Genomic DNA, 27,752 nt, shown 5'->3' with positions numbered 1-27,752 from the left:
CTATGTTGTCATATATTCAGTCTGCAATGGCCTAAATAAATGACATGATGTCCTTTTGTTCTCTCATATTTTTAATTACAGCATACATTAGTGACAGTATATTATTTGTATCATTGGTTACAATGAAGATTGTTGTTTTTCGTTTACCTTTACATTAGAACCATTATTAGCTTAATGTGGTAAGGCTTTCACTTGTGTTTTTATGGATAATATCACATGCTGCACTATATGACTTTGTATCATCTATCTTGTGATGTCATACAGTTTCACTAATCCATAAGCTCTAAACCCAGCATAGAGAGGCTGAATGAATGTGGTCTGGACTCTGTGGATGAGGGTCATTGTGTCAGAGACGCTGTAGAAGGACAGAGTTCCTGCACTGTGATCCACATACACTCCTATTCTAGAGGAGCTGGACACTTCAGGGACTTTAGTCCATCCGTTGTTGTGCAAGAATGAGTATTTGCAGTAATTGGAAGGAAAGCAATATAAACTCCAGGACTGATCATTATATCCAAATGCACATTCATTACCACATCCCTTCCTGCTGATGTTCTTATATGACACTGATATATACACTCCTATCCCACTCCACTCAACCTCCCAGTAACAGCGTCCACACACACTCTCTCTACACAACACCTGAGTAAATCTATCAAATCTGTCTGGATGATCAGGATACAGCTGGTCTGTGTTAGTTTTAGTAGTCATTCTGTTCCCCTGAGACAGACAGAGGTATTTATGCGCTGTGTTTTCATCCAGTGTGAACCGTCGGTAATCTGAAAGAGATAAATTACATAAGCCACTTCTAAATCATCTTGAAGTTACTTACATTAGATGGCATGATTTTCATTTTTTCTGTGCAATTTTTTATTTTAATCCCCTTTGTGTGTGTTTTTACTTACATTGTAGAAACTCCTCTCTTTTCTTTGGTTCTGGGGTTGATATAAACTCAATGTATTTTACTATGAAAACCAACAGACACCGAGTGAATGAAGATTATTAGTTTAATATTAAAGAAAAGAGCAAATAGTATGTAGTATGTATCCCATATACATTTTATATTTATGCATGTTCTGGCATGATGCTTGACCTACAGTATATCTGAGAGTAAATAAATGATCCCTGCATTACCAATATCAGATATCTTCTCCATCTCTTCTCTGCAGAAATGCTCCAGTTTCTCTCTCAGGTGAGAAACAGATTTACTAATATCATCAAAAAAGAGACAAGAACTGACAACGATTTTGGGTGAGTCTGTAGATCCAGGAGGAACAGAGAGAGACTGGAAACTCTACACAAAGACACAAAACACCAGCTTAAGACACAGAAACATTTGATAGAAACAAAAATCTCTGTTACCTGGAGGAAACGGATGTGATTGTCTGTGTGTGAAAGCTGCTCCAGCTCAGCATCTCTCCTCCTCAGATCTTCAATCTCCTGCTTCAGTTGCTCCAGTTGTCCTTCAGCTCGACTCACTTCAGCCTTTTCCTGATCTCTGATCAGCTGTGTCACCTCAGAGCGGCTTCTCTCAATGGAGCGGATCAGCTCAGTAAAGATCCTCTCACTGTCCTCCACTGCTGTCTGTGCAGAGCGCTGTCAGGACACACAGAGAGAGAAGCATCAGAATCAGTCCATTCACTCAGCTCTTCCTGCTACCTCACACAGTCTGTTCCCCACAGTGGACTTCAGTGGGACTGAAATAGCTCCAGCACTGGCTCCTCACTGACTGACTGCAGGAGAGTCCTAACTGAGTCTGAAACAGCTCTTCAGCAGCCAGCAGCTGTTCTTCTGCTCAAAACTCACCTTGTGAGACTCTACAGCCTCTTTCAGCTCCTCAAGCTCCTTCTGTCTTTCCTGGATCTTCTTCTGGAAAATTTTCTGTGTAGTTTCCAACTGTCTCTGTTGAGAAGATAAAGTCATACATGTATATGTGTAACCATTAGCTTTCAGACATTCAGTCACTAATGGCAGTGCTATGATCCAGTGGTTCTCACTGGTTCTGTGGACCCACTGCTCTACAGATTTTGTATGTCTCCCTTAACTGACATACACAGTTCAGTGCACGGTGCTCTCTCCTTCGAGCTGATGATCTGAATCAAATGTGTTGAACAAGGAAGACATGAAATGTGCAGAACAGTGGATCCTCATTGATTTAAGCATTTTCTTTATTTTATACCTGTTTCTCAGTCCTCTCTGCTGCAACTGATATAGTGTTGTGATGTTTATGTTGCTCTACCATACACAGCAAGCAAATACATATTTGTTCACTATGACAGAAGATCTCTAGTAGTTTATCGTGTAGAGGACAGATCATCTCCTGCAGTTTTCCAGTGGCATCCATTAGATTGTGTCTCTTACCTCTGAAGAAAGTCTCATGTTGTTCAAGATGATATTGACAGTAAGAGTTCAGACACACCATACAGGACTTGATGGCTTTGTTTTTGTCCCCAGTACAGACGTCACACTCCACATCTCCAGATCCAGAGTAACACTGAGCAGGACGAGCAGCCTGGAGTTTTGTCATCTTGAGTTTCTCCACTACTTCAGCCAGCATGGTGTTTTTACCTAAAACAGGTCTAGGAGTGAAGGTCTGTCTGCACTGAGGGCAGCTGTAGACTCCCTTCTGATCTTCCTGATCCCAGCAGTCTGTAATACAGCTCATACAGTAACTGTGTCCACAGGTAAGGGCTACTGGATCCTTCAGTAGATCCAGACAGATTGAACAGCTGAACTCATCCTGAGCCAAAGAAACACTGGATTCTGCCATTTTACTGTAAAAACAATATCTTAGACAGTCTAGATCTTAGAAACAGAAATCAACAACAACAACAAAACTGCTGAATCCCACAGCCAGACTAAGAAGGAAGTAGTGATGAGTTTCACTTTTACTGAACTGAAAGTAGGAGTGGCCAAGAGAGGGAGGAAGAGAGGGAAAGCGCACGAGAGAGAGCTGGTCAGATGAATGTCTTTTACGCATTTAAAATTATTCCTGCATCCTGTTGAAAGTCTGTTTGTGTTAATAGTTGATCTCTCATGTACGTTGCAATCTAACACTCTGCTGCCCTTTGAGCACAAATAATAATGTTGACCCTACAAATATTTCCTCCCACTGTTTACTAAGCGTCCCTACAAAGAGTCTACTGTTAATCATCTTATAGTATTATCACATCTGTTGCATTGCAGTTTATTATTAAATTATATTTAATATGTATAAATAAATGTAAAATAGTTTGTTGCTTTTAGAACTGCTGCATGATTGTCATGTGATAACTTTGTTAAACAATGTCCATGATAAATGAAAAAATAAAAGTCTCGTCACTGTCTTGTCATTTAGAAAGTTTGAAACCTTCAGGTTATTTGGTAGCATGAAGGCATCCTCGGCATCCTGGCTAAATTCGCCCATTGGCCTCTGACCATCATGGCCTACTAATAATCCCTATGTCCGCTGATTGGCTTCATCACTCTGTCTCCTCTCCTCCAGTAAGCTGGTGTGTGGTGGGTGTTCTGGCGCACTATGGCTGCCGTCGCATCATCCAGGTGGATGCTGCACACTGGTGGTGGATGAGGAGATACCCCCTGACTATGTAAAGCACTTTGAGTGGCTAGAAAAGCGCTATAGAAATGTAAGGAATTATTATGAATTATTATGAACCAGTGACAGTTGTGGAAGAAGAATGGAACTGCAGTAACACACTTATATCTGAATTTAAATAAAGGTTCTAAAATCATGTCCAGGTAGAGTGTAAGCATCCAGTGGGTTTACAATCAAGTATCCTAATTTAACACAGGGAACAGGGCAAGTGTGTCACCCTTGTGCTCTAAGTAAGTACTCTTAATCGGAGGCTGAAAGAGCAGGACTGATCCTTTCTGTTATTGGTTAAAGTTGCTGTGGTTAAAATAAATGATCATTGGCTTACTGTAAGCCTGTTGAGGCAAAATGAGAAGATCCAGAGATGCAGTGACAGAAGCTCATTTAAGTAGATGTCTTTCTGTAGTGTTGCTGTTGAAACCAACATTGTTTAGACATTTCATATTTGAAGATGAAGAGGAACCTGTAAATCCACTCAGTTAATATAATGAAGGAAACATAACAACACTTCTAATGCTTCTAATTTGTTTTATTTATAAAGAAAGTAAGTAAATTCAGTTACATTACAAGTATTATTTCTGCTGTTGGTGTCAATGATGACTTTCCAAATTTCCACATCTTTTCTTCTAGTCTTTCTTTATCAACATTCATTCATCTGATTAAACTAAGATTAACACACAAATAAAGTTTCATGTTAGTTAACTGATAGGAGTTCAGATAGTATATTGATTCATTGATCTTAAAAATAAATTAATATTGTGTAGAGGACAGATCATCTCCTGCAGTTGTCCAGTGGCATCCATTAGATTGTGTCCCTTACCTCTGAAGAAATCTCATGTTGTTCAAGATGATATTGACAGTAAGAGTTCAGACACACCAGACAAGACTTGATGGCTTTGTTTTTGTCCCCAGTACAGATGTCACACTCCACATCTCCAGATCCAGAGTAACACTGAGCAGGACGAGCAGCCTGGAGTTTTGTCATCTTGAGTTTCTCCAGCACTTCAGCCAGCATGGTGTTTTTACCTAAAACAGGTCTAGGAGTGAAGGTCTGTCTGCACTGAGGGCAGCTGTAGACTCCCTTCTGATCCCAATAGTCTGTAATACAGCTCATACAGTAACTGTGTCCACAGGGTATAGTCACCGGGTCCTTCAGTAGAACTCATCCTGAGTCAAAAAAACACTGGATTCTGCCATTTTACTGAACACAGACACATCAGTTCACAGACAGAAAGTTAAAACACAAAAGTTACGAAAGAAAGTTGAATTTCACTGTCAGACTGAGCAGGAGAAATTAGTTTAGTATTTTATGACAGTGAAGGTGTGCTGGATGGAATAAAGTCCAAACTGGAAGAAATTTATGAGTAACCTTTGCTCTTTCAGATTGTTTTGAGGAGTCTGTGAAGAAGAAGCTCAATTATTGTGGTGGTCCTTCAGATTCTTTGCACTTTCTGACATGAACATTTTCATGTTTTATGAAAGGTTTAACAATAAATTACAAAAATATTACTACATGCTTAAAATTACTTACAAAAACCAAATACATGGATTTTTGTATTGTTTTATTGCATTGTTTTCTGTCTGACAATTCTGATCCAGATCATGTTCTGAATGACCGTGATTTATTTATTTATTTAATGTATTTACAATGTAATTTCCCCTGTATGTTCCACCAACATCTGACAGCCAGACAGTGTCCAAATACCTCCTGTCTTAATTTTGAACTATATATTTATTGTTTAATAATTTAAAACCTTTAGTTTTTTCACCCCGAAGCCCCCGAAAATGTATCCGTACTTTTTTTTTCCTTTCTTTCAATAGACGCCACTTGTTTTGATAATTTGGCATCTAATGCAATGCAAATCAGTAAAATAATTTTTCAGAGCACAGTTTAAATTCCTAATTTAATTTGTGATGTTTTCCATTTAGTAGCCTCACGGTGGCGCCAGTTTACCGTCATACGACCCTCAGAGTCCAAGTGAAGTTCACACAAGCAGACAAGCACCGGCCCGTCAGGAGCGCGAGGGAGTGCGCTTTGGGAAAGTGGGCGCGAACCTGCGGGAGGCGTTCGCTCGCGCCGCGGATCGGGAACAAGGAACTTCGACGCTCAGCTGCCCTGCAAGACCAATGAACGTGAAATACATTAGGTTTCTTTCGCCGTAGCCAACGAAACACCTGGAGTACTCATTGAGGTACGTTCATCTCTCGATAACCTGTAAAATAGAAACAATTATGGGTGTTTAATAGGGTTTTACGGATTTTGTGAACGTGTTAGCTGATTAGCAGGTAGGAATGAGAGCGAACCTGTTTCCTCAGGTCTAAAAAGTTACTCAACTTTTTCCAGCGGAGAAAACTATGTATAGGCTACAGAATTTAACACTGAATATCCTGAGAAATTAAATTTTGAAGTTTAATTTGAGAGGTTAACCTGTCACACAGGAGAGTTTTAAAGTGTTACCCTCATCGTTAATTTAACGTTACGTTAACGTTACCTGAGGGAAGAAATTTCACCTCAGATATAGGAGCTTCCCTTTAACGTTAGCCTCATTCTGTTTTACCATTTTTTAAAATACTTTTTAAAATTATTATTTTATTTTGTCAGTTTGATTGGGAAAGCTATCTATTTTGTGACTTTGATGTGTCATTGTTTGAAATGTGTATAACGATACAGAAATATGTCGTACACGGAGGTAAAATAACAAGGAACTTACTAATGTTTTATCATATTTATGGGGAAATTATAATTGTCAGTGGCAAATTGTAAAAGAGTAAATTATCTGTCCTGTTTGACACTTAATTTAAACGGCCTTAAAGAGTTGGCAGCCTGGATTAAGAACGGTATGACAGCGCTTTCATCTGTCCATGTTTGACAGGAGGGCAGTCTGCAGGCTGTGCGAGTGATTGTGTTGGAGAGATGATGAGCTTTCTCTGTGTGGGTGGAGTGCCTGACACATGCTTTGCTCTTACATTTTCTGGTTAAACTTATTGTGCATAATTTATTTGATTAACTGAAACACTGGCTTACTGCTTACTGAGATTCTTTTCATTCATTAAAAGTTTTCCCATGACAAATAAAAATTACTTTTGAATGAAACATTGTTGGCATTCTAGCCCAAAAAACATGAAAGAAAGCCTTGATCTTTCTCCAGGTTTCCCAAGGACATGGGAAACTTGGAAAGTCATGTGAAAATGAACAAAAGTGTAAAAAAGATTTGTCTATCTGTGTTTGAGAATCGTGTTTCCTTATAAAATTATGTATAGAAAAACTTGTACAGTAATCATGAATTACTAGAAAGTCTTGGAAAAAGTCATGAAAGTTCATTGGTCAAAAGTTGTAGGAACCTTTTTCTTTTCTCTGGTTAGGCAGAATGCTGGCATGGTGTATCAGTGAGTTCTTTTGATGCTCGCTTTTAGTTATGAGGATGGAAAGACACCTGCACTCATTAGACATCCACAGAAACTTCAGCAGGATTAAAAGACTTTTGTCTTTTTTTTCTAGACATAAAATCAGATGTCACTATTATAGTTCGCAGGATATTCCACCATGATTCCAGTTCGAAGTGATTGTACTGTATATGTTCCATTCAAAGTGCATTGAAGTGTGCAAGATGTGAATTTATTGTATTTATTTACAGAGGAATATGATGTCACACTTGTCCGTGTGTGAAGACCATAGACTGTATAAAAACATGGATATAGTGTTATGCAGAACTTTAAGGCTTAATATAATTTAAACGGATGAGTTCTAAAAAAATTCACCCCCCTCACAGTTGTCATGAAGGGTAAAAGTAGCTATATAGACCAAAATAATTTTTTGCACCAGGCTGTAAACAATTTTTTTTCTGCTGTAAAGTTGGGCATTTTAACATTGGGAGTCAATGGAATTGACTTCCTTTTGCAGCCAGCCTCAAGCGGCCAGTCGATAAATTCCAGTTTTAGTCACTTCCAAAGTAATTTTATTTGGTGTTTGTTGATTTTCACATTTTGGATGAATGTGTTGGTACTTTTTTAACATCTCCAGCACATTTTAACAATACTGTGATAATTTTGATCACTATAATCGTGAAAATAAATTTTCATACTGTAACATCCCAAGTACTTACTTAAGCTAAAAGTTTAAGTGCCTACATTAAAAACTTTCGGCCCTGGAGATATGAATAATGATTTAGACAGATATGTTTGGTTTTGTGTAATATTGTCATGATTATCATAGCTGAATGTGTATGGTGTGTGTATTAAAGGTGTCACCTGTAGACAATAACGGAAGAGGCCTCTTAATCTGCTTTGAATAATTTATGTGACCTCATAATTAACTGTGTCTCAATCAGGATGAGTTGCTCAAGTCAAAGACACCTGAGTGTGGATGTTTGCTTTGTGCTGATGTTTATATACTCTGAAGCAAATTCCTCTTTCTTTCAAAATCCTGGTTTCTCCATAGTGATAAATCTTTTGAACTCACAGGAAGGAGTTTTTTTGCTTCATTTTTTAATTTGTTACACATAATACCGTGTTGTCACGCTACCAAAATTTCAGTATTCGGTACCAATACCAGTTAAAATCCACGGTTCTCTGTACCAATTTCGGTACCAAAGTAAAACACAAAAATATTCTAAAGAAATGTTAAAAACACTTTTTAACATTGAAAATAAAACTAATGCCATTCTTTATACTTATTTACAATTATGTTTAAAGTGTTTCTACAAGTAATATAATTATGAAAAACAGTAAACAAGTTTCACCCAAATTTAATTTGTCTTTCAATAAATAAAATTTAAACATTTATTTTTTTGGATAAATAAAGAGGATTTGCTATTAAAATTAAACATGGAAGAAATATTGTGTGAATTATTTCTTTAAAAAATAAAGTTTTATTAATTTTTTTCAACAGGAGTAGCAGTATCATATACATTCTACTAAATAATGGTAATATTTCTAGCACAATGCCTTTATGTAAAAATGGGCTACTTTTATTTTGACACTGGTTTTACTCAATTGAATTGTTTTCTGTGTTAAAATGTTATTAGATGAGAAGATGAGAAATGGAGACTAAATTTGCAGGTTTATATAGAAAAGTGGCCATTCAGACAGTCATGAGAGTAGTTGTTTATGTGAAAGAGACGTATATCTTTAATATATTGTCCGAAATATTGAACTTGTTTGTCTGCTTGTTTACATCATTTGATTATTAGCTTTTCTGTATTATTGTCCAAAATTTGAATGTTGTGCCGTGAATCCTAAATGCTTTTCTCATTTTAATCTAAATGATTTGAACAATTTCTTTGTAATTCTAACTGGTATTAATATATATATTTTTCTATTTTGCTTTCCATTCTGTTAATCTTTTTCATTATTATGACATTTAGCCAGTTTTTAATGACATCACATTCCAGGAAGATGAAAAACCAACTGCATAAATTTAATTTAAGTTAAATTATTTATCTTAAAAGGGAATTGTTTTGTCAAGCATTTATTTCTAAATCTTCAGTAATTTTCCATAACACTTCCTTGACTTCACACACTGATACAGAAGTCACTGTCTTCTGTCTCTCTCTTTCTCCTTCAGCTGATTTCAAATCAACCCAACACACCTCACCATGCTCCTCTACTCCTGCTGTTGACCTTTGACCTCTGACAGCGATGGCAGACCGTACAGTGGCTCCGGGTCAGATATACATAGAGGTGGAGCACGACTATGATTACAGATCCAAAGAGCGTGTGATCTACATTAAACAGGGAGAAAGTTACCTGCTTGTGAAGAAGACTAATGAAGACTGGTGGCAAGTGCGTAAGGATGAGGCCAGTAAGGCCTTCTATGTTCCAGCACAGTATGTGCGGGAGGTGCGACGGGCTCTCATGCCTCCTCCTAAACCACTCAGTGGAGCAGGCCGAGGGGGGACCGGGCCCATTCGACCATCTGGCTTGGAGATCCAGCGACCAGATGAGAACAAAAAGAGCCTGTGTCCCTCTCCCTCCGGCAATGCTTTACTGCCGCCCAATGATGACAGAGGCAGCCCAGGCAGCCCGACGGCAGCACAAATGAACACTTTACCTGGCTCACTTCCTCGTTCCAGAGCCAAGTCCCCAAGTCGCAATGTAGATTGGGAGAAAGATAAAGATTTGGAGAAGAGCAGTCAAGGACCGGAAAAAGGTGCAATTCATGAAGAGTTTGCCGGAGAGGGAGTCAGCTCGGATAAAAACCGAAATGATTCAGAATCCGGGGATGATCTCAGCAGTGGTTCAACTGATAACCTACAGGTGAGAACCACTTGTATACCCACTTATTAAAGGTGAAGTTATCAGTTTCTGTGCTAGTATCACGTAGCAGAATTTCAAAAGTAAAGCTTATTCTCAAACAACATTTGCAAATGCTCCTTACGCTCATCATGTCCTTCCGTGCCTCACAATATCTTACCATTTTATCTGGGGCTTGAAAGTAAAGAGCAAATGTGTAGCAAACATTTAGCTTACCTGTTGAGGAGAAACTGCAAGTTTGGCATTTTGATTGAAACCCAAATATTCCCTCAGAGTCCCTCATCTTTAAAAGCACCACTAGTATTTACACTACGAAACGGCACTTTTGATGCAGCTACAGTGTTTCCTCTGCAGTGGAAAGATGGAGTTTGTTGATACTGATTTCAGTTGAATAGTAACAACCATATAGTATCTTATTATTCTAACTTAATATATTGATCAAATTTAAGAATTCGACGTAAATGGCAACGTGTACATTTAATCAAGTTAAGAAAATATTGTCCTTCATAAAGTCAAAAAGTATAACAGCAATCAATTTTAGGCAGAAAAAATGAAAAGAAACACCCTTTTTACCCCCAAGTAAATCACGTCAAAGCTAAATGTCGATCCCTGAAATGCACATAAATAAAGTCTACTGTTTTTCACAGCCAACACATAGGCTATGGTTTTTTGGCTACGTTTAAAGGAAAAGAGCACTTTTAGATAAACAAGGCAATAATTTTAAAGTTCATTAAAGTTATTTATGATCACAGGATTGCTTAATAATAAAGATTTAAATGCAAAAGAAAAGGCATTAGAGCTGACAGTTTTTGTCAATGGTAAGTTTTAATTTAGAATGTTTGTGATCATGTGAGAAAAGTAGTTAAAATTTTTTGCTTTAGCAACTTAATATATGAATCGAAAAATACATTTAAAAAGCACTGAATAATTGATGAAAGATTGTATTACTGTGTAAAAAAAGAATCGCAATGTTGAAAAACCATTAAGTTTAAGTAACGATAAAATAATGGATAAATAGCAATGGATCAGGAGCAGACTCCTGTGTGAAACCACAGTCCGTGCTGCTTCTGTACCACAGATGGACTACATACGGTGTCAGGACTACAAAATCAGGCTTGCGCTGTGTGTAAGCTATTGTGCAACAATTACACGATTGTAAGAACAAAAATACAGTGCATGATGTATATTTAGATAAGATAAATATATATTTCTGTAAAAATGGCCCCCTCCACCCTTCAAATAAAAAAAAAATCCTAAAAAATAAATATTATTGAATAAAATATTTATAAAATAAAAATCCTCTCAAAAGAGCCACCTTCAAAAATAATTAATTTTCAAAAATAAAATTCAGGCCCTGATTAAATCTTGATTGAATCATCACTATATATAATTCTACATGGTAAAAAGAAGGCTTTAAAAAGATCGGTTTCAGTCATCGGATCGCCAGAAACCGCTGTCTGTGATTGGAGATCGGTGATCGGCCCCAAAAATCCTGATTGGAGCACCCCTACTTATAGTACTGAATGAACAATAAACTTGATGAAGAGAGTGTATTTTGCCTTAAGAAATCATAAAAACTCTCTTTTTAATTTTTTTTTTTTTTAGAAGGTTTTCCTCTTTCCAGAAGTCTATTTGGACATTCTGCTATTTTAAGCCCTTTTTAACATTTTAGATTTAGATTTAGAGTCTAATTGACAAGATTTAAAACATTTGACACTCTTAACCATCTTCTTGATACACTCAAACACCTAGACATGTTCATTCTTAAATACATTCCTTACACCACCTTGAACTCTTGTTTCGCCATAGTTACTCATCATTTTTTAAGTCATGTTCCTGACTCTCATAGTCACACTCCCTCCTTTCCCTCAAGCTCTTATTTTCATCATCTCCTCCCACTGTTTTTCTGTCTTTTTCTTCTGCAGTGTCATCACAGCATTTCTGCTAAACTGCAAATACTTGCTGTTGTCTCATCATGGCATGTGTAGGATGGCGTCAATGCTTTGTTTTGAATGCCTTAGTAAGCATAAGAGATTTGTTTGAAAAACATTTTTAAACATTACCTTAAATATATATCTTCTGTGGTATAAATGGTATAGCAAAATCTCTCTACCAATTTACAAATTTCATGTTTTTTTGTCAAATGTTTTTTTTTACTTCCTTTAAACATCAGAAATCCTCAAACCAAAATAAGGATCTTGGCATCATCATTTCAGTAGTCTTGAGTATGCTATTGTAAAGACTCTGAGTAAGGCATGTTCTGTTTGTGCAAATGTGTCTGTTAATGTGCATGACCAAAGGTCACCTGCAGGAACATGAAGGACATACTAGAACATCTCGATCTCCTGAGAGAAAGTTTGATGGGAGAAAGAGATGAAAACTCTCAGTCTGTAGAGCCTTACAACATCTGTGCATGTGAACAGAGAGATTGTCTTTACATTCATATGAAGATTTGCTTCATCTCTTGGAGAACAGAGGGAGAGAGTTTGGGTCGGGATTTACGCATGATGTGACGGTGTAAAATGGGATGGGGTAAGGAGAGTGTAGCTGTGTGTGTGTGTGTGTGTGTGTGTGTGTTTGTGTGTGTTAGCTCTCTGCACTGGCTCTAGCATCCTGCATCCAGCCCAGTTTAGAGTCGCTTTCTGTTACGTCTCCCGTCATAGGATATTCTGCACTGAGCAACACTGCAGAGACACCATGTACCCAGAGGAACCGGTAAGAGAGAGACACACACTTCCGTTTACACCATACATGGCAGTCTGCGAATAGACTTGCACATGCACACAATTTTTCTGCATTTAACACAACTATAAATGCTATATCTCTTTTTTCTCATTTCTTTCTTTTTTGCCTTATGCACAAATTTAAAGGGATAGTTTTACCCAAATATCACTGTTCTGTTATTGTACTCAACCTCACATGTTTCTGAACCTGTATGACTTTATTTCTTATGAGGAAGAAATGTAAAAAATATTTTTGTGTGAGTCCAGTGTTGAAATATGCTTCTTCAAAATCTTTTTTTCCACTGATGAAAGATTGTTATTTTTGGGTGAACTATCTCTTTAATTATTGGCACATGTACAACTTATGTTTATGATGGACTCTCTTCTACCTAGCCATGCAAATGCAGTTGAGGTTGCATGTGCAACATAAACGTTCACACAGGTCACAGTATACACATGCACACACACAAACAGCAGTTGCTTCCACAGAAAAAAACAGAGCCAGAACATAAGGTGCTTGTATTATTGTCTTGAGTTCCTGTGAAATGCTGATGTGCATGTGCGTGATGTTCATTGCCATATTACATAAGCTCTGCTACATTACAGTTCAGTGGACAGCTGTCCTGAGAAACAAATGCACACAGTATCAGGAATAATCACAATTTAAGAAAGCATGCACTCCGCATCTCCACACATAGAAACTAAAACACACAGCATTACCAAGCTTTGACACTTGTCTGTTTTTGCCTTTTACATCACTGTAATGATAGTGACTGTAAAATACAATCTGATCTCTGATTCCTCTGCCTTGAAGCAGATAAACTGCATGAGCTATTTTAATCTGTTTGCTCTGTCAACCGAATCTCAGTGTTCTTCTGTTCCATGGGCCTATTGTTCGGTAGCTAAGATAATATTATTATGCTAATACTGTACAGTAGCTACTGCTAGTACACTTCACTGTAAACATGGATCATTATAACTGCTGCAACATATTTATTTAGCCTCATTGTGCTGGTTGTGGAAGCTTGTTTTAATGTAATTGCCCCCTCGACATAAGTGTACAAATAGACAACATTATAATGCTGATTCCTATTCTTCTTTTAGAAGGGTGCTGTGACCTCAAGTTTAACCTAGTATTGTTTTTGGCGACCTGTTTTAATTTTAGTTTTAGTCTAGTCTTTGTCTGAAGCTGTCATTTGTAGTTTTTACTAGTTTTAGTCAGATTCATACTCTTCTAGTCCAGTTAAGTTTAATGTCAACTAAAAGTCTGAGCATTTTAAAACCGATGACATTTAGTCTAGTTTTAGTCAATGAAAATGGTATTTTAGTCTCTTATTAGTAATGAAATTCTGTTTAACCCAGTCAATATAGTATAAGTACCTAGCAGTATAGACGAAACCAAAAATGTATTTTAGCCAGACCATTTCAAACAAGGTTATGTTATTATATATTTGTTATTAGACTTAACTTTGTTTGTCGTCTTCTTCTAAATAATGCCGTGACTGGGTCTTGAGGAAGTGACCTTACCTGTGTCTGCGTAGTGCGACCTGATGCAGCCCTTGAAGTGAGACACAGGAAACATAAATACTGCAAAATAATAATAACGGGACTAAACGAGACAAAATAACGTCATAAGAGACATTTTAGCATAGTTTTTATTTTGTAAACCACATTTAGTCTCGTTTTTATTTGTCAACAATATTGCATTACACATTTAATTATAGTCATTGTCACATGACCAGCAATTACGTTGCATCTCGTTTTCGTCACGTGATAAAGGTTCATTGACAACGATATTTAGTCATAATTTTCGATGACGAAAGCAACACTAGTTTAACTTGCCTTAGGCTTTGTTTATCCCTGCACAGGGTTTATTTTGTGTAAAGAAACCTTGACACAGATGAGTGCTTGATTTTTAGGGGAAGTCGTGGCCTAAGGGTTAGAGGGTCGGACTCCCAATTGAAGGGTTGTGAGTTCTAGTCTCGGGCCGGACGGAATTGTGGGTGGGGGTAATGCATGAACAGCTCTCTCTCCACCTTCAATACCACGACTTAGGTGCCCTTGAGCAAGGCATCGAACCCCCAACTGCTCCCCGGGCGCCGCAGCATAAATGGCTGCCCACTGCTCCGGGTGTGTGTTCACAGTGTGTGTTTGTGTGTTCACTGCTCTGTGTGTGTGCATTTCGGATGGGTTAAATGCAGAGCACAAATTCTGAGTATAGGTCACCATACTTGGCTGAATGTCACTTCACTTCACTTCACTTCACTTTACATGATGAGTTTCAGATAACTGGTGTTGTATCATCTTTAAAAAAGGATTTTTGCAGTCTCAGCTACTGATTTGATCTCAGCTGATATATATAGCAGAAAAAGATGGCAAGAGGGTTCTCAAAGTTTGATTGGCTGGCTTTATTTAGTTTAAAGGAGTCAGGGTGCACAGGTTTTTATCACTCTGACAGATCTTTAAAATACTTAAAATTTTAGCAGTAATATTATGAAATATCATTACATTTTAAAATGTCATCACATTAAGGTATCATGAGAGCTATTGTGAGCCAAAAGCTCCTTATGCTTTAAAATCGCTCTTGCAGTAGGACACACGCACTCTTCATAAGGCAAGGGGCTTTCTAGAGCTGGTCAGTTGTGACTGAATGGATTAAGGTTCAGTCATGATGCATGTGTCTATGTGGTCTAGAAATGATCACAGATGGTTTATTTATATATGAGAAAACTTTGTATTTGTTACCCAGAGATCACTCTTATGTGACAGAATGAGAGAAGCAACTCAAGACATTATTAGATGACCAGATTATATCTTATCCTGCTTATGCATGCTGGGATGAAAGTGAAAGTCCTGACATTTGCAAAGGATGGTAACCCATACTTGTAACTGGTGCTCTGCATTTAACCCATCCAAGTGCACACGCACAGCAGTGAGAAGTGAACACACCATGAACACACACCCGGAGCAATGGGCAGCTATAGATCCAGCGCCCGGGGAGCAACTGGGGGTTCAGTGCCTTGTTCAAGGGCACTTCAGCCATGGGTATTGAGGGTGGAAGAGAGCGTGGTTCATTCACTCCCTCTCACCTACAACTCCTGCCAGCACCGAGACTCGAACTAGCAACCTTCGGGTAACTAGTCCAAGTCTCTAACCAATAGGCCACAGCTACCCACAGATGCTCTTCACTATGATGCTGGACTAGCTGTAGATATTTCAGTGTGATTTAGACTTTGGATTACTGTATTTTAAGGGTGTTATTATTTTCTTTACTCTCACACTCATTCTTTTGTGTTTTTGGTGTGTGCCTGTTAGAGAGTGGCACAGATACACACATGTCTGTGTCCTTAGGGCATGTTGGCACACAGTCTTCTGCTGATTTGAGGTGTGAAGTCTCATGTCTGAAACAGATGTGGAGTGGAAGATGACAATGTGATGACAATGAATGATGACAATGTGGAGTTTAAAGAATGGAAGGTGTGTGGTGAAAAGAGAAGGATTTATTAAAGTCACGCCTTAAACCCTTCCTGTCAGTTGATATGTTGGTCAATATGAATATTAAGTTCTGTTTTTTCTTCAAATGCTTTTGCAGTAAATAATGTACATATATTTGTAAGAATTAGAATAGGGTTAAGAGAGGGAGTTAAAAAGGTTATAAAAAGTAACCGAGGGAATATCTCTTTATATAGTGGTAGGGAAAGAAACTGGGGCTACAAGAAGTAGTAAGAGGTAATGAGAAGAAGAAACAGATGTAACTCTAGTCTCTTCTGCTTTTCGCGGATTCTGTCCTGACATGCTGCAACTTCACATACTCTTCCTCATTCCAGCAATCTTCTTACTTGCACACACTCACATACGCATAAAGGTACATGTTTGTGCTGTGTGGATGTCTTTCTATTGCCACAATTTTTCATACACCACACAATTTACTGCTGTATCCTATTTTTTTGTGGCTCAGATCATAAATAAACCATAGAATGTTCACTTAAAGCTACTAAATCTAAGAAATTATATTATACCAGAGTTTGCAGTATGAATATGTAAAAATGGATGGAACCATAAAGTACTACAAAGAGAATACATGTGGTTTCTTTGCTTTTCCATATGCAATCAGTGATGGACAAATTTAGGAAAGCATGATCAAATGTTTAAAGTAATGTAAGGCCCATTGATTGGCATGAGAGGTGGCATGTTTAATGTGTCATCTGAGGGCATAGTCCCCTGCTCTCAGTCTTGAGGAACTACACTCATACAGGTAAATCATTGCGCCACCTGCTGGCTGTATCTGCATGTCTCTCAACATCAAGCTGTTTTTTTTATTATTCTTTCCAATGTAATAGTGTTTGAACTATCAAGAGCAGGCTTGTTAATTAAAGGAATAGTTCACCCAAAAATTACAAAATTTGCTGAAAATTTACTCACACTCAGTTTTACTTTTGGGTGAACCATTTCTAAACAACAATTTGGCTCCCTTTTGATATGCTTTTCTTTGTGTTTGTGATCATTTGTTTTTATATATTGCTTGTTTTTGTATGGGTTTCTGTTGTTGTCATTGTTATGCATATGTTTTTGTCTACTGATCGTTATTCAGTGTATGTAAAATGCTTTATTGCTGAGTTTCCATTGTGGAAACTAGTTGGATGATTTTTTTTTTGCCTGGAGGCTCCTCATGTACCATCACTGTGAATTCATAAGAGATTCATTTAAAAAAGCACAGATCGCATGATGGAGAGTGAATCTTTGAAGCGCTCAGTCAGAGTGTGTGGATAGTGAACATATATCTGTGCTTAACTTAACATATATCTGTGCTTAACTTAACATATATCTGTGCTTAACTTAGTATCTAACTCACACTCTGGCAGGTAGGGATGCAATGATTATAGATTTTGTTGGTACGATTATTGTCTGAGAAATAATCACAGCATTTATTCATTTCACAAAAGTATTAATTTATAAAGTCTAATGTACATGGAAACTCTTTAGATATTAAAGTGTTATTTATTGCTGCCGTTTGAAACATAAATAACACAGTAACCAATAATACAGAACAAAATAATAATAAAGAAAACAAACAAAAGTCCATCTCTCCAATTGGAATTTAAAAGGTGACCTCTGCTCTGTAAACATCCATGTCAGTATTTCCCTTTTGAAAATAACTGATGAAAATAGACCACAAAAGTATTTAGTGGTTTCAGTTTGTACATTCTTTACATTTTTTTTTTTTTTTGGGCCTGAGGCAGGGAACTGGAAACATTTGTAAAAATAAATAAATAACATAATATAACAATGTTAATAAAGTATTAATAAGACTATTAACTTTATTTATCCCAAAGGGGAAACTATTAATATTGAGGGGAATAAGCTGAACTATTATTGAAATTAACAATATGATTTTACATGTGGCCCCGAGAAAATCATGTCTATTATTTTGGTTTGTGAATTTGCACTGTGCACACAAACGCTAATTGCTACATTATATTCAGCAGCAATGAGCTTTGCGTCAATCTTGCCTTGACATAAAAATATTTTAAAGCTGTGTATTCACTCTCTAGCAGCCGTTTTCACGTCAGTATTTAAATGTCATTCCCACACTGTCGACTTCAGTCATTTCTCTGGTGGAAATGAAGAATCGTGGATTGGATCCTCATAGTTAATCTAGTGTGTGAAGCCTCTGTGTCTCTGATAAGCACAGCATTTTAAGCTGGTGCACCGCTAGTGTAACTTTGTTTTTGTTTTTTTGTTGCAACCGTTTCGTTCCATGCAACAAAAACACTCGGTGTAGTGGATCCTTTATCATTTAAAACACGGTTAATCGTGAAACTGGTTAATCGCTGCATCCGCACTGGGGAGTAAACTCTTAAGAATTTATTTTGCAAATGGCTAATATTAGACTTAATTTAGTCACCCAGGGTGAAAGTTTAGTTGCATATGCAAGTGATTTGCTCGGAATATAGAGGGTTGCTACACAAGACTCTTTCTCTTTAACACACAGACTAACATTAATTTTAGAACAGTTGAAGATGAGGTCTTGTATATGAAGTTAGTACATTATCGTTGATCACATTCTGATTTTTGGGATATTGAGTGTAGGTTCTCCATGTTTCTTCTGCTCTCGTTGACCTTAAAAGTCAGAGTTTGATCACACCACAGCATTAGCTTGTGTTTGTGCGCTTTAGCCGAATCTCTAATCTGGTGTCATTATCCTCTGTGGCTTAAACTGTTAAATGCCATCCGGGTTCATCATGCACAGCATACTTTTTTTCAGAGAGTGCAGTGATGCATGCTGGGATTCTTTGGCTTTGGAAGCTAGGACTGGGCTGGTTCACTTCACTTGAATTATAATTTGATAAAAACCTTTAGTGTCTTTGCAAAAATATCAAGAGAGCTTTCTCTCTCACACAAACTTACTCTAATGTGCTTAGTCAAAATTAAATTACCCATGGGGCTGTTGTGTAACAGTTTTGATTGAATGACAAGCCGTAGAGTTCACTGGTTGGACACAGTTGTTCTCTCTCTGTTTTCAGTATTTTGTTGGAGTAGAGGTTTCTCATTTTATTCAGTGCTTTTTGCTGTATGGTGTCAAGAGGGCTGGTGGTTAAGTAAGTCTGAGTTCAGGTGTGTGTTGTAAGGGTCTGGAATGTGGTTGTGCAGGTTCAGCTATAAACAAGTTTCAGGTATGAATGACAGTTTCTCTCTCTCTCTCTCTCTCTCCCTCTCTCTAATCTATCCCCACTGTTTGTCTCTCTGTCTGTGACTCTCTCTATTGTTCTAGTCTCCTAATGTCCCTCAAGAAGAAAATACTATTCTAATCAGTTTCTGTGAGAATTAGGGATGCATCGAAAGTTTGGGTGCACAAATGCCATAAAACCCACATTTTCGGTTTTTGTTCAAATTAGAAAATATGTAAAAAATCTGGAAAAACTGAAACTTTAACAGGTTGGATAACAGGAACTTTGACAGAGAAAAATCAGTGTGCACGTGATATCATGTAATACATTTTAGGGTTGTACTTTACAGTAAGTATGATTTGCACAAGAATGACATGTAGCTTTCTATACAGTTCTCCCTTTATGTCAACTATATTTGAAAAACAAGTTTAAGCTTGTATTTTCATGAGAATCGAGTAGTTCAATTGAACCTGTAAGCAGTAGAATAAGTTGAATTTATCCATCTTCAGTTCTCTGTTATGTCATTACTAGAGGGCAGTTGTGTAATAATCCAGATGCAGACATTTTACACCCTAATATAATTTTAATTTATAATTAAAAAAATATTGTCCAACAGTGTTGCTCTGCACTCCAATTAAACCCTAAAGACTTTCTGAAACTAGTTTTCTGAATTCCAGATCTAGTAAAAAAAAAAAAAATCCTTTAAAAACCCTTGTTGCATTGTATTAAATAAGTAAAATAGCCTATACTGTCAGATCTGTTTAAAATTTACTCTTTGATTGTGAAATAAACATTAACATACCACATGCATGTTTTTTTTTATTTATCTACAACTTTTGCCAGATTACAGTTTGATTATTTGTTCTCCCAGACATCAACCAATTCTAACAATGGTTATCACCCTCTTCTAATGCAGACTTTAAGTTCAGGGCAGGGCAAGCCTGACTCTCCTGTCTACGCAAACCTGCAGGAGCTGAAGATCTCTCAGTCCTCCATCCCTCCACTGCCATCCTCCTCTCCACTCCACACCAATGGCGACTGGGAGACTCACAAAGACCAGAATGGCAGACAATTCTACTACAACCGCAGCACGCAGGAGAGGACCTGGAAACCCCCACGGGCACGGGACAGCCTCACCAGGAAAGAGGCAAAACAAGACATGAATGACATGGAGGTACACTCAGATTAGACTCCACACAACAGACAGTGATGCATGCACGCACAAACACACACGCATGTATTATTACATTAAATGTGGCACACAAAGGGGAAGAACAACTTCATAGGAGACAAAATGTCCATTATGGTCTTGGAAAAAGCATGATTGTGTAGCTAAACTCTTTCTCAACCTAAGCTGAATATTTATATGCATGAAAAGCATTCTGGGTAATTGATTTTCTCTGTTAGGTTAAGGGTTAATTGTGACCGACTGGTGATTTATTTCTCATCTCTTTTCACTTTTTTTTTTTTTTTTACTTTGTTTCTATTTCTCTCTGTATTCTTTCTACTCATCTTGCTCTTGTGTGATTGGCTGGGTGAAGTTTCTGTCGTCAGATGGAAACTGTCTGAGCAGCCAGTATGTGTCGCCCCCTAGAGGCTGGTCTGAGGAAATGGATGAGCATGGACTCATTCTCTATGTGACTGACTATACTAATGAGAAGGTTCAAACACTGTTCTACAAAGACAAAGTGTGTTACTGCATGGTTGACAATTTTTGTCTTACTAAGCTTAAAAATGGAGAAACTACTAACTTTTTTCATCTACAGCTGGCTCTTTTTTCTTTCTTTTCCAAATGGCCACGCTTGTTTTTCCTCATTTGTATGATTAAAGGGGTGATATGATCCTGCCAAAAAGAACATTATATTGTGTATTTAGTGTAATGCATTGTGCTTTTTTGGTTTAAGGTTAAAAAATCACATTGTTTTCCACACACTACATTATTGTTTCTCCTCTATGTCCTGCCTTTCTGAAATGCGTCAATTTTTACAAAGCTCATCGTTCTGAAAAGCGAGGTGTGCTCTGATTGGCCAGCTATCCAGTGCGTTGTGATTGGCCGAATTTCTCAAGCTTGTGATGGAAATGTTATGCCCCTTACCATACTGTGATGCTGTGTCCCCGCGTACTAGAAAGTTGGACATAGTGGAAGGGTGGCTTTAGATACGCTCGTGTGTTAAAAGAGCGTCCAAATAAGGTTAGATGAACCCGAAACCTGGCTTACAGGGCTTTCTTGAGACTTATTAGTCGACCAGTTTTTCAGGCAACTAACCAATTAGTGCCTGTTAGTGTTTTTTATATTTAAGTAGTGGTTGTATTACTGTACCAGCTGTATTACTACAGCACAGATAGCTGTGGGAACTTCCTAAAATTGGTCTCAAATCACAGGTGATGCTAGCAACAGATTCCAATGCTTAACAACATTGAAAATATCTAGTCAGGAAGTCCCGGAAATCCCTTTCAATTTGGCTTATTAAGACTTACTAATCCCGGTTTCAATGCCCTGTGCAGTGCTCTATTGAAAGTGTGTCTGTGTGTGCATGTACAAGTTTTGAGAATATTTAAATTTGATTCTCTGACATACCTCATTATCAGTCCAAATAATCTTGCCTCTTTTTGTTCCACCTATTTTAGTCTAACCACTTACCTCTGCTACCAGGAGATGCTCACAAAACATGTAGTCTTGACCGGAGACTGCCTGATTTCATTCCTTTGAGGCCGAGACACAGCGTATATTTACATGAGTCCAATGACAAGGTACACATGCATATACATACAAACTAAGAGAGAGAAAAAGGGGCATCATACTATTGCACAGGAGACACTGACGACATGTGTAATAAAATTACCCAAATTCAATACAAATGCAACCTTAATGAAACAAACAATCAAGAACATTGTTTTATTTATTTTTATTTAGTGGTTAAACTCTTATTTTTAAGTTTCTTATGAAGATTTATTTCATTTTAAGTATTTATGGTGATAGCTGGTAATATCTAATTGCTACTTCAAATACTACAAGTTCTACTACAAGCTTCTAACTTCTACCACAAGTTCTGCTGGCAACATCAGTATGAAATAAACGAGTTTCTAAATTAATGTAATAATTTAAATACATTCAAAGGTTGATTATATACACTATAATTCAAATAATTTATAAGGTATTGATTGTGTCAACATGAAACTGCTTAGGGGTGATTATATTTACAAGCACTGTCAGATGCTGGTCTGGTTGAAGTGAACACATTTTTGGTTTTTAATGATGTGAATGACAACCATCCTGATTTGGGTGATGATGTTTACATGTGCTTTCTGTTTGACTGAAGTTTAAACAGAAATCCATCAAGGACCGGCGAGCCTTACCCCCGCATCGCAAAAGCACCTTCCGTTTTTATCCTTATAGGCCACAAGTCAGTGTTGCCCGACCCCTATATCCCAACAACCAATCACCTCGTCTGAGATTATGCATGCAGACTTTCACCCACTGCAACTCATTTTAGTATATACAGTGATTTCCGCACACACAAAGAAAACTGCATGACAAATTGCATGTGAATAAATCATCCTTTAAAGGAATCATTCAACATTAAAATTTCAACTGTCAACATGTGAACACACTTATCTTAATCTTTAGGAGATTTTTTTCTTATTTCAGTGGATGGTTTTGAGTGATATAAAGTTGAGCTGATGACAGAATTTATATTTTTGAATGTACTCTTTATTGATTTGAGAATGCTTTACACCTGTGTGATTAATCAGATCTGAATTAATAGGTGCAATATCTGATGACTATTGACAACTGTGGATGAGTTTGCTGATTATTACAGGTGTTTATGAAATTGTAAACAAGTTTGAATCATGTGGTTTGTTGTTTTCTTGTGCAGGACACCAAAACAAGCTCACCTGACTCTGACTCCTCCTGTCCCTCCTCTCCAAAACACCCAAACTCTGTTAGTATCAGCATCATCCCTCTCTTCTTGTCCTTGTCCTCCTTTAAGTTTGTCTTTGTTGCCCTATCTTTACCCCTCTCTTAATGCTGACCTCTGACTCTTCTGTGTGATTGCGATGTGAGTTTATAATAAATCAATGAGCCATGATGACTCTGGCATTAAGTGTTTAAGGATGTTGTATAGGCTCAATGTGAAGTGGAGTGCATTAATGGTTATGGATGCTTAAATCACTGCACAACCTCTCACGGATCAATGCCTTTGGAAAGCCACAGCAATATGGCAAGACTGTGATGTTTAATAAGTGCTTGCATACATTAGCAATGATGTTAATAATAATGTCAGTTTGGTGCATTGATAGTGTGTGTGCATGTGCATTCCATTGTGCTTTAAATGCAGCTCGCCCAGTCAGATTTTAGAACGGTCCGTTTTATAAGCATGATTTACTGCTTTTGTCTGTTGAGCTGCTTCTATAATAAATACTAAAGAACTGACTGTGACAAAGTTCAGTACAACATACTGCAAACAGGCCTAAATCATCACTGTTCTTGTGTAATTTCTCTCTTAATGTTTAGGTTTCTTCTCACTCTTGTTCTGGGTTAAATCTGTGACTGCATGCTGTTCATCACTCTGACTCTTTTTATATTAGCTTGTTTAGTTTTGTCCTTTCTTCTCACATCTTTTTCTCTATTCTAGTCATCAGAGAAATGTGGCAATTTAAACATGACTAAAATCACTGAACACGGAAAAAAGGTCCGGTAAGTAAAAATAATACTCTCATTCATTTGGCAGAGCAAACACGTGTATGACTGTGCCATGCTGATATTGTAATTGTTTGTTTGCCTTTTGTCACGCCCACAGGAAGAACTGGATCTCCTATTGGACAGTTTTGCAGGGTTCTTCACTACTATTTAATAAGGGTCAAGGGGGCGGGACTGGTTGGGTGAGTGACAGTTCAGTGCTGAGAGAAAATCATCAGTAGCCCACATGATGTTCTCAGTTTTATATGTCTGGTGTGTGTGTGTTAATGTGTTGCTTTCTCAACAGTTTGGAAGAGAGCAGAAACTGGAGTTCAGTGTGGATCTCAAAGGAGGTTCAGTGGACTATGCATCTAAAGACAAATCGAGCAAGAAACATGTTCTAGAGGTAAAAAGCTGGTTGGAAACTGGTAAACAGCAGGTGTTATTTATATAATTGACTTTCTATGTTTGATTTGGTTAAAAGAGCTATGTTGAACTGTTATTAAGGTCTTGCACTGGATTATCCTGTCATTTTTGCACAGAGCTCAGCTGAAGCAGTGGTGAAAAGCTTGATGTCTGAACGTTGCTAATTGTGTGAAAATAGTGCTGTTTGATTTGTTGCCTTCATGTGTCCAGCTGAAGACCAGGCAGGGCATGGAGCTCCTCTTGCAGTCAGATAACGACGGTCTCATCAGTGAGTGGCACAAGGCTTTGACTGAAGCCATACAAACATATGTAAGATCAATCTTCTATATGCCTTTACTTTTCTTTGCACTTTAATTATTCTGAATTATATTATTGACCTTGATGTGTGTTTCATGTTGCAGGCATGGGAGTCTGATGAGGCCATTGAAGAAGACATGCCAGAATCTCCTGACACTGAGAAACATGACAAAGAAAAAGAGCAAAGAAACTCCAAGAAGGGCAGAGGTGTGTGTGCGTTAATGTTAATGATTGTGTAGACCTGTTTCAAAACCTAGGCAGCTGTCTAGTGTATTGCTAAGCTAACACAGTACTCTAAAAAGATTAAAAAAAGGAAAACGCAGTCAGCAGTGGGTGATTTATCTATGATACAGCCCACTCACAAATTCAGCTCAGGGTACCTGGAGTTGTGTACCATTCCTTACCTAGACTTCTATTCCCATGATGCTTTAGATATTAAGAAATGCGTAAGCATGGATAATGCAGAGCAGAAGAGGAAGACCAAGCTGATTAAGTTCCTCAAAGGCAGACCCACTTTACAGTCCGTCAAAGACAAGGGCTACATCAAAGGTACCTATACACAGAACTGGGTGGACATTAGAGTCATTGGTAAAATTCAAAGACCGTTTTATATATTGATTGTTTCTCTCTCTCTGTAGATCAGGTGTTTGGCTCCAGTTTGAGCAGTCTTTGTCAGAGAGAGAATTCCACCATCCCTCACTTTGTTTCGTTGTGCATTGAGCAAGTGGAGAAGAACGGTACTCTTCTGTTCAGCCCATGTGCAGCTGAATATTGACTAAATCTAAATCCTAAATTTACTCTCACCCCTGCTTTTAATGTTAATGTGAAATCAAACTTGAATTGCTATTTTCAACACTTGTCATTGACTATCATAGGTTACGTGCACAACAAATTCCATCTTAATATTCCTGTGTACATGGTTGTTGTAGTTGCTGATCTGTATTTTCACACATTATGCCGAGTTATTATTAGTTTCAAACAACACGCCACAAAATGGAAAAGGTGCAGTCAATAATAATAATAATATGCATTATTTTAAATTTTTTAAATATTTTCAATTCTCTTAATAATTATATTAAAAAGGAGTTATCATACCCAACTAAAACTAAAACAATTAATATTTTTGTTACTTAAAAAAATCATTAATCGAAATAAAATATCTAACAAATCAGCTGTTACCAAGGCAACTTTTCTGTTTTGTTTAGTTTAACTTAAAAGTAATAAAATAACTAAAACTAAAACATGAATTAAAACTATATAGAGAAATAAAAAAAGTTATATATATATATATATATATAATTACTAAAAATTACAACAAAATTACTAAACCTTTAAAGTAAACCGTAAATATAAAAATAAAATACATTTTGAAATATGAACAAAATCTATAACAGAGTATCAATGATAGTAAAATGACACTGCTTAATATCACAATATTGAGTTGATACTCTGCTGTGACATGCATTCTAACATGCATTCCATTGTTTTGTAATTTGTGTCATTTCTTTCTCTTTCTGTCCTTATTCAGGGTTAGGAGTGGATGGTTTGTACAGAGTCAGTGGAAATTTGGCCATTATACAAAAACTGAGATTTGCTGTTAATCACGGTACGCCCTGCCACCTTTTAAAGTCATACTGATTTATATGTAACAGATAATTATTGATGTGTATTAAAAAACAACAACAAAAAAACATGATTTGTGTCTGCATGATTTGGATCTACATGAATACAGATGAGAAAGTGGATTTAGGGGACAGTAAATGGGAGGACATTCACGTGACCACTGGAGCTCTGAAGATGTTTTTCCGTGAGCTCCCAGAACCGCTGTTCCCCTACGCTTTCTTCAACAACTTCATCACTGCTATCAGTGAGTGGAGATCAGTATTTGAACCTGGTGTCTAGAGGGAGATGTTTCGCACACATGTAACATGTTTTGTGTGTTTCTGTGTAGAAATGACAGATTATAAGCAGAAGGTTCAAATGGTTAAGGATCTGATGAAGCAACTGCCACGGCCAAATCACGACACCATACAGGCGCTCTTCAAACACCTGAAAAAGTGAGTATAAAAGGAGAACGAGACAACAAATGATCATTGAAAATTTAAAAGTTGTTGTTTTTTTACTCTAGAAGGCACATAAACAATGGAAATGATTAGGTTGTTGTTTTAGAAAAATGCTGAAATAGTTTTAAAGGAGGTGTATGTCATGTTAACTGCCCTTGTGTGTTTACAAGCAGTCTTTCTCTCTGTAGAGTGATCCAGCATGTCGATGAGAATAGGATGACCACACACAGTGTAGCCATTGTGTTCGGACCAACGCTCTTACGTCCAGAGGTAGAGACGGCAAATATGGCTGTGCACATGGTCTACCAGAATCAGATCGTTGAGCTCGTTCTTATAGAATATGAGACGATATTTGGCTGGTAGGTCACACACACAGGAACACTTTGACCAAACCCAGACGGGACAGTTACTGCTGAAGACCGAACAGCCCATTGACTGCCAGTCTGAACACTGTTTTGATATGTTTACATGAGAGGAACACCCGCATTAAAAAGCAAAAAAAAAAAAAAAACCACTCTGGCTTCAAGATAAACAGTCAAATCCTCTCTCATATCTTTTTGGACTTAATTTTTTTTTTTTTTTGACTGGATGTCTTATCATTTTACATACCTAAATCCATTGGACTGTTAATTTAGGATTCTGTTGGAGCAACGCAAACTTGAAATATGAACGTTTTCTGTACAGCTGAAAACCGTGATGCGTATGGGAGAAATCTGATGCTTCATTTTAGATTTCCGTTCACTATAAGTACTACATTTTGCATCACGTCTTTCTGGGGTAATACTGTAATACGGTTTGGAACAACACCTCAACTGATTGACTGATATGATAGACATGGATGTAATTCTATACTAAAAACTCATTTTCACGGGAATGGATTGCATTCTGTTCTGACCTGCCGGAAGTGATCCCTGCTGGGAAACACTGGAGTCAGTAATTTGGATCAATAATTTCCTGATTATTGATCCGACATCAAAAGATGTACAAACAAAACTCTCACAGCCTATTTAATATACGAGTACAGTATGCTGTAGACAAAAAAAAACATGT

The 27,752-nt window shown here is 37.4% G+C and overlaps 3 protein-coding genes across 4 annotated transcripts; 1 reads left to right on the top strand and 2 right to left on the bottom strand.

The window, feature by feature from the left end:
* Positions 1 to 53: 53 nt before the first annotated feature.
* LOC113120906 (tripartite motif-containing protein 16-like protein) lies at positions 54 to 2,980 on the bottom strand. The gene is made up of 6 exons (XM_026291040.1): positions 2,180 to 2,980; positions 1,807 to 1,902; positions 1,363 to 1,596; positions 1,135 to 1,294; positions 906 to 965; positions 54 to 779 (listed from the first exon to the last, which is right to left on the bottom strand). Exons 1-6 carry the CDS (start codon positions 2,768 to 2,770, stop codon positions 244 to 246), a joined length of 1,677 nt encoding a protein of 558 aa, XP_026146825.1. The 5' UTR covers positions 2,771 to 2,980; the 3' UTR covers positions 54 to 243.
* Positions 2,981 to 4,106: 1,126 nt separating this feature from the next.
* On the bottom strand, positions 4,107 to 4,867 carry LOC113111051 (E3 ubiquitin/ISG15 ligase TRIM25-like). The gene is made up of 2 exons (XM_026275447.1): positions 4,413 to 4,867; positions 4,107 to 4,256 (listed from the first exon to the last, which is right to left on the bottom strand). Exons 1-2 carry the CDS (start codon positions 4,704 to 4,706, stop codon positions 4,233 to 4,235), a joined length of 318 nt encoding a protein of 105 aa, XP_026131232.1. The 5' UTR covers positions 4,707 to 4,867; the 3' UTR covers positions 4,107 to 4,232.
* A 729-nt stretch (positions 4,868 to 5,596) lies between these two features.
* Positions 5,597 to 27,747, top strand: LOC113120893 (rho GTPase-activating protein 12-like). Of its 2 annotated transcripts, XM_026291024.1 has the most exons (18): positions 5,597 to 5,784; positions 9,156 to 9,847; positions 20,152 to 20,409; positions 20,777 to 20,896; positions 21,864 to 21,986; positions 22,556 to 22,639; positions 23,114 to 23,179; positions 23,873 to 23,934; positions 24,038 to 24,119; positions 24,224 to 24,322; positions 24,553 to 24,651; positions 24,744 to 24,846; positions 25,072 to 25,188; positions 25,278 to 25,376; positions 26,168 to 26,245; positions 26,372 to 26,506; positions 26,591 to 26,696; positions 26,891 to 27,747. In XM_026291024.1, the coding sequence occupies exons 2-18, from the start codon at positions 9,230 to 9,232 to the stop codon at positions 27,063 to 27,065; spliced, it is 2,424 nt and encodes an 807-aa protein (XP_026146809.1). In that variant the 5' UTR covers positions 5,597 to 5,784; positions 9,156 to 9,229; the 3' UTR covers positions 27,066 to 27,747. The 2 variants fall into 2 exon arrangements, with proteins under 2 accessions (XP_026146809.1, XP_026146816.1); XM_026291031.1 differs by lacking the exon at positions 22,556 to 22,639.
* Positions 27,748 to 27,752: the final 5 nt, after the last annotated feature.

The sequence above is a fragment of the Carassius auratus genome, chromosome 2 (assembly GCF_003368295.1).
Source record: "Carassius auratus strain Wakin chromosome 2, ASM336829v1, whole genome shotgun sequence".
NCBI classification, from domain to species: Eukaryota; Metazoa; Chordata; class Actinopteri; order Cypriniformes; family Cyprinidae; genus Carassius; species Carassius auratus.
This window is presented reverse-complemented; position numbering and strand designations above follow the sequence as displayed.

Coding starts and splice junctions, on each gene's coding strand:
- LOC113120906 (XM_026291040.1), bottom strand. CDS start 2,770: ATGGCAGAATCCAGTGTTTCTTTGGCTCAGGATGAGTTCAGCTGTTCA. Junction 1,295..1,362: donor ATCACATCCGTTTCCTCCAG/GTAACAGAGATT, acceptor GTCTTTGTGTAG/AGTTTCCAGTCTCTCTCTGT. Junction 780..905: donor AAGAGAGGAGTTTCTACAAT/GTAAGTAAAAAC, acceptor TATCTCTTTCAG/ATTACCGACGGTTCACACTG.
- LOC113111051 (XM_026275447.1), bottom strand. CDS start 4,706: ATGAGCTGTATTACAGACTATTGGGATCAGAAGGGAGTCTACAGCTGC. Junction 4,257..4,412: donor AACATGAGATTTCTTCAGAG/GTAAGGGACACA, acceptor TGTTAATCTTAG/TTTAATCAGATGAATGAATG.
- LOC113120893 (XM_026291024.1), top strand. CDS start 9,230: ATGGCAGACCGTACAGTGGCTCCGGGTCAGATATACATAGAGGTGGAG. Junction 24,323..24,552: donor GCAAGAAACATGTTCTAGAG/GTAAAAAGCTGG, acceptor TCATGTGTCCAG/CTGAAGACCAGGCAGGGCAT. Junction 24,652..24,743: donor CTGAAGCCATACAAACATAT/GTAAGATCAATC, acceptor TTCATGTTGCAG/GCATGGGAGTCTGATGAGGC.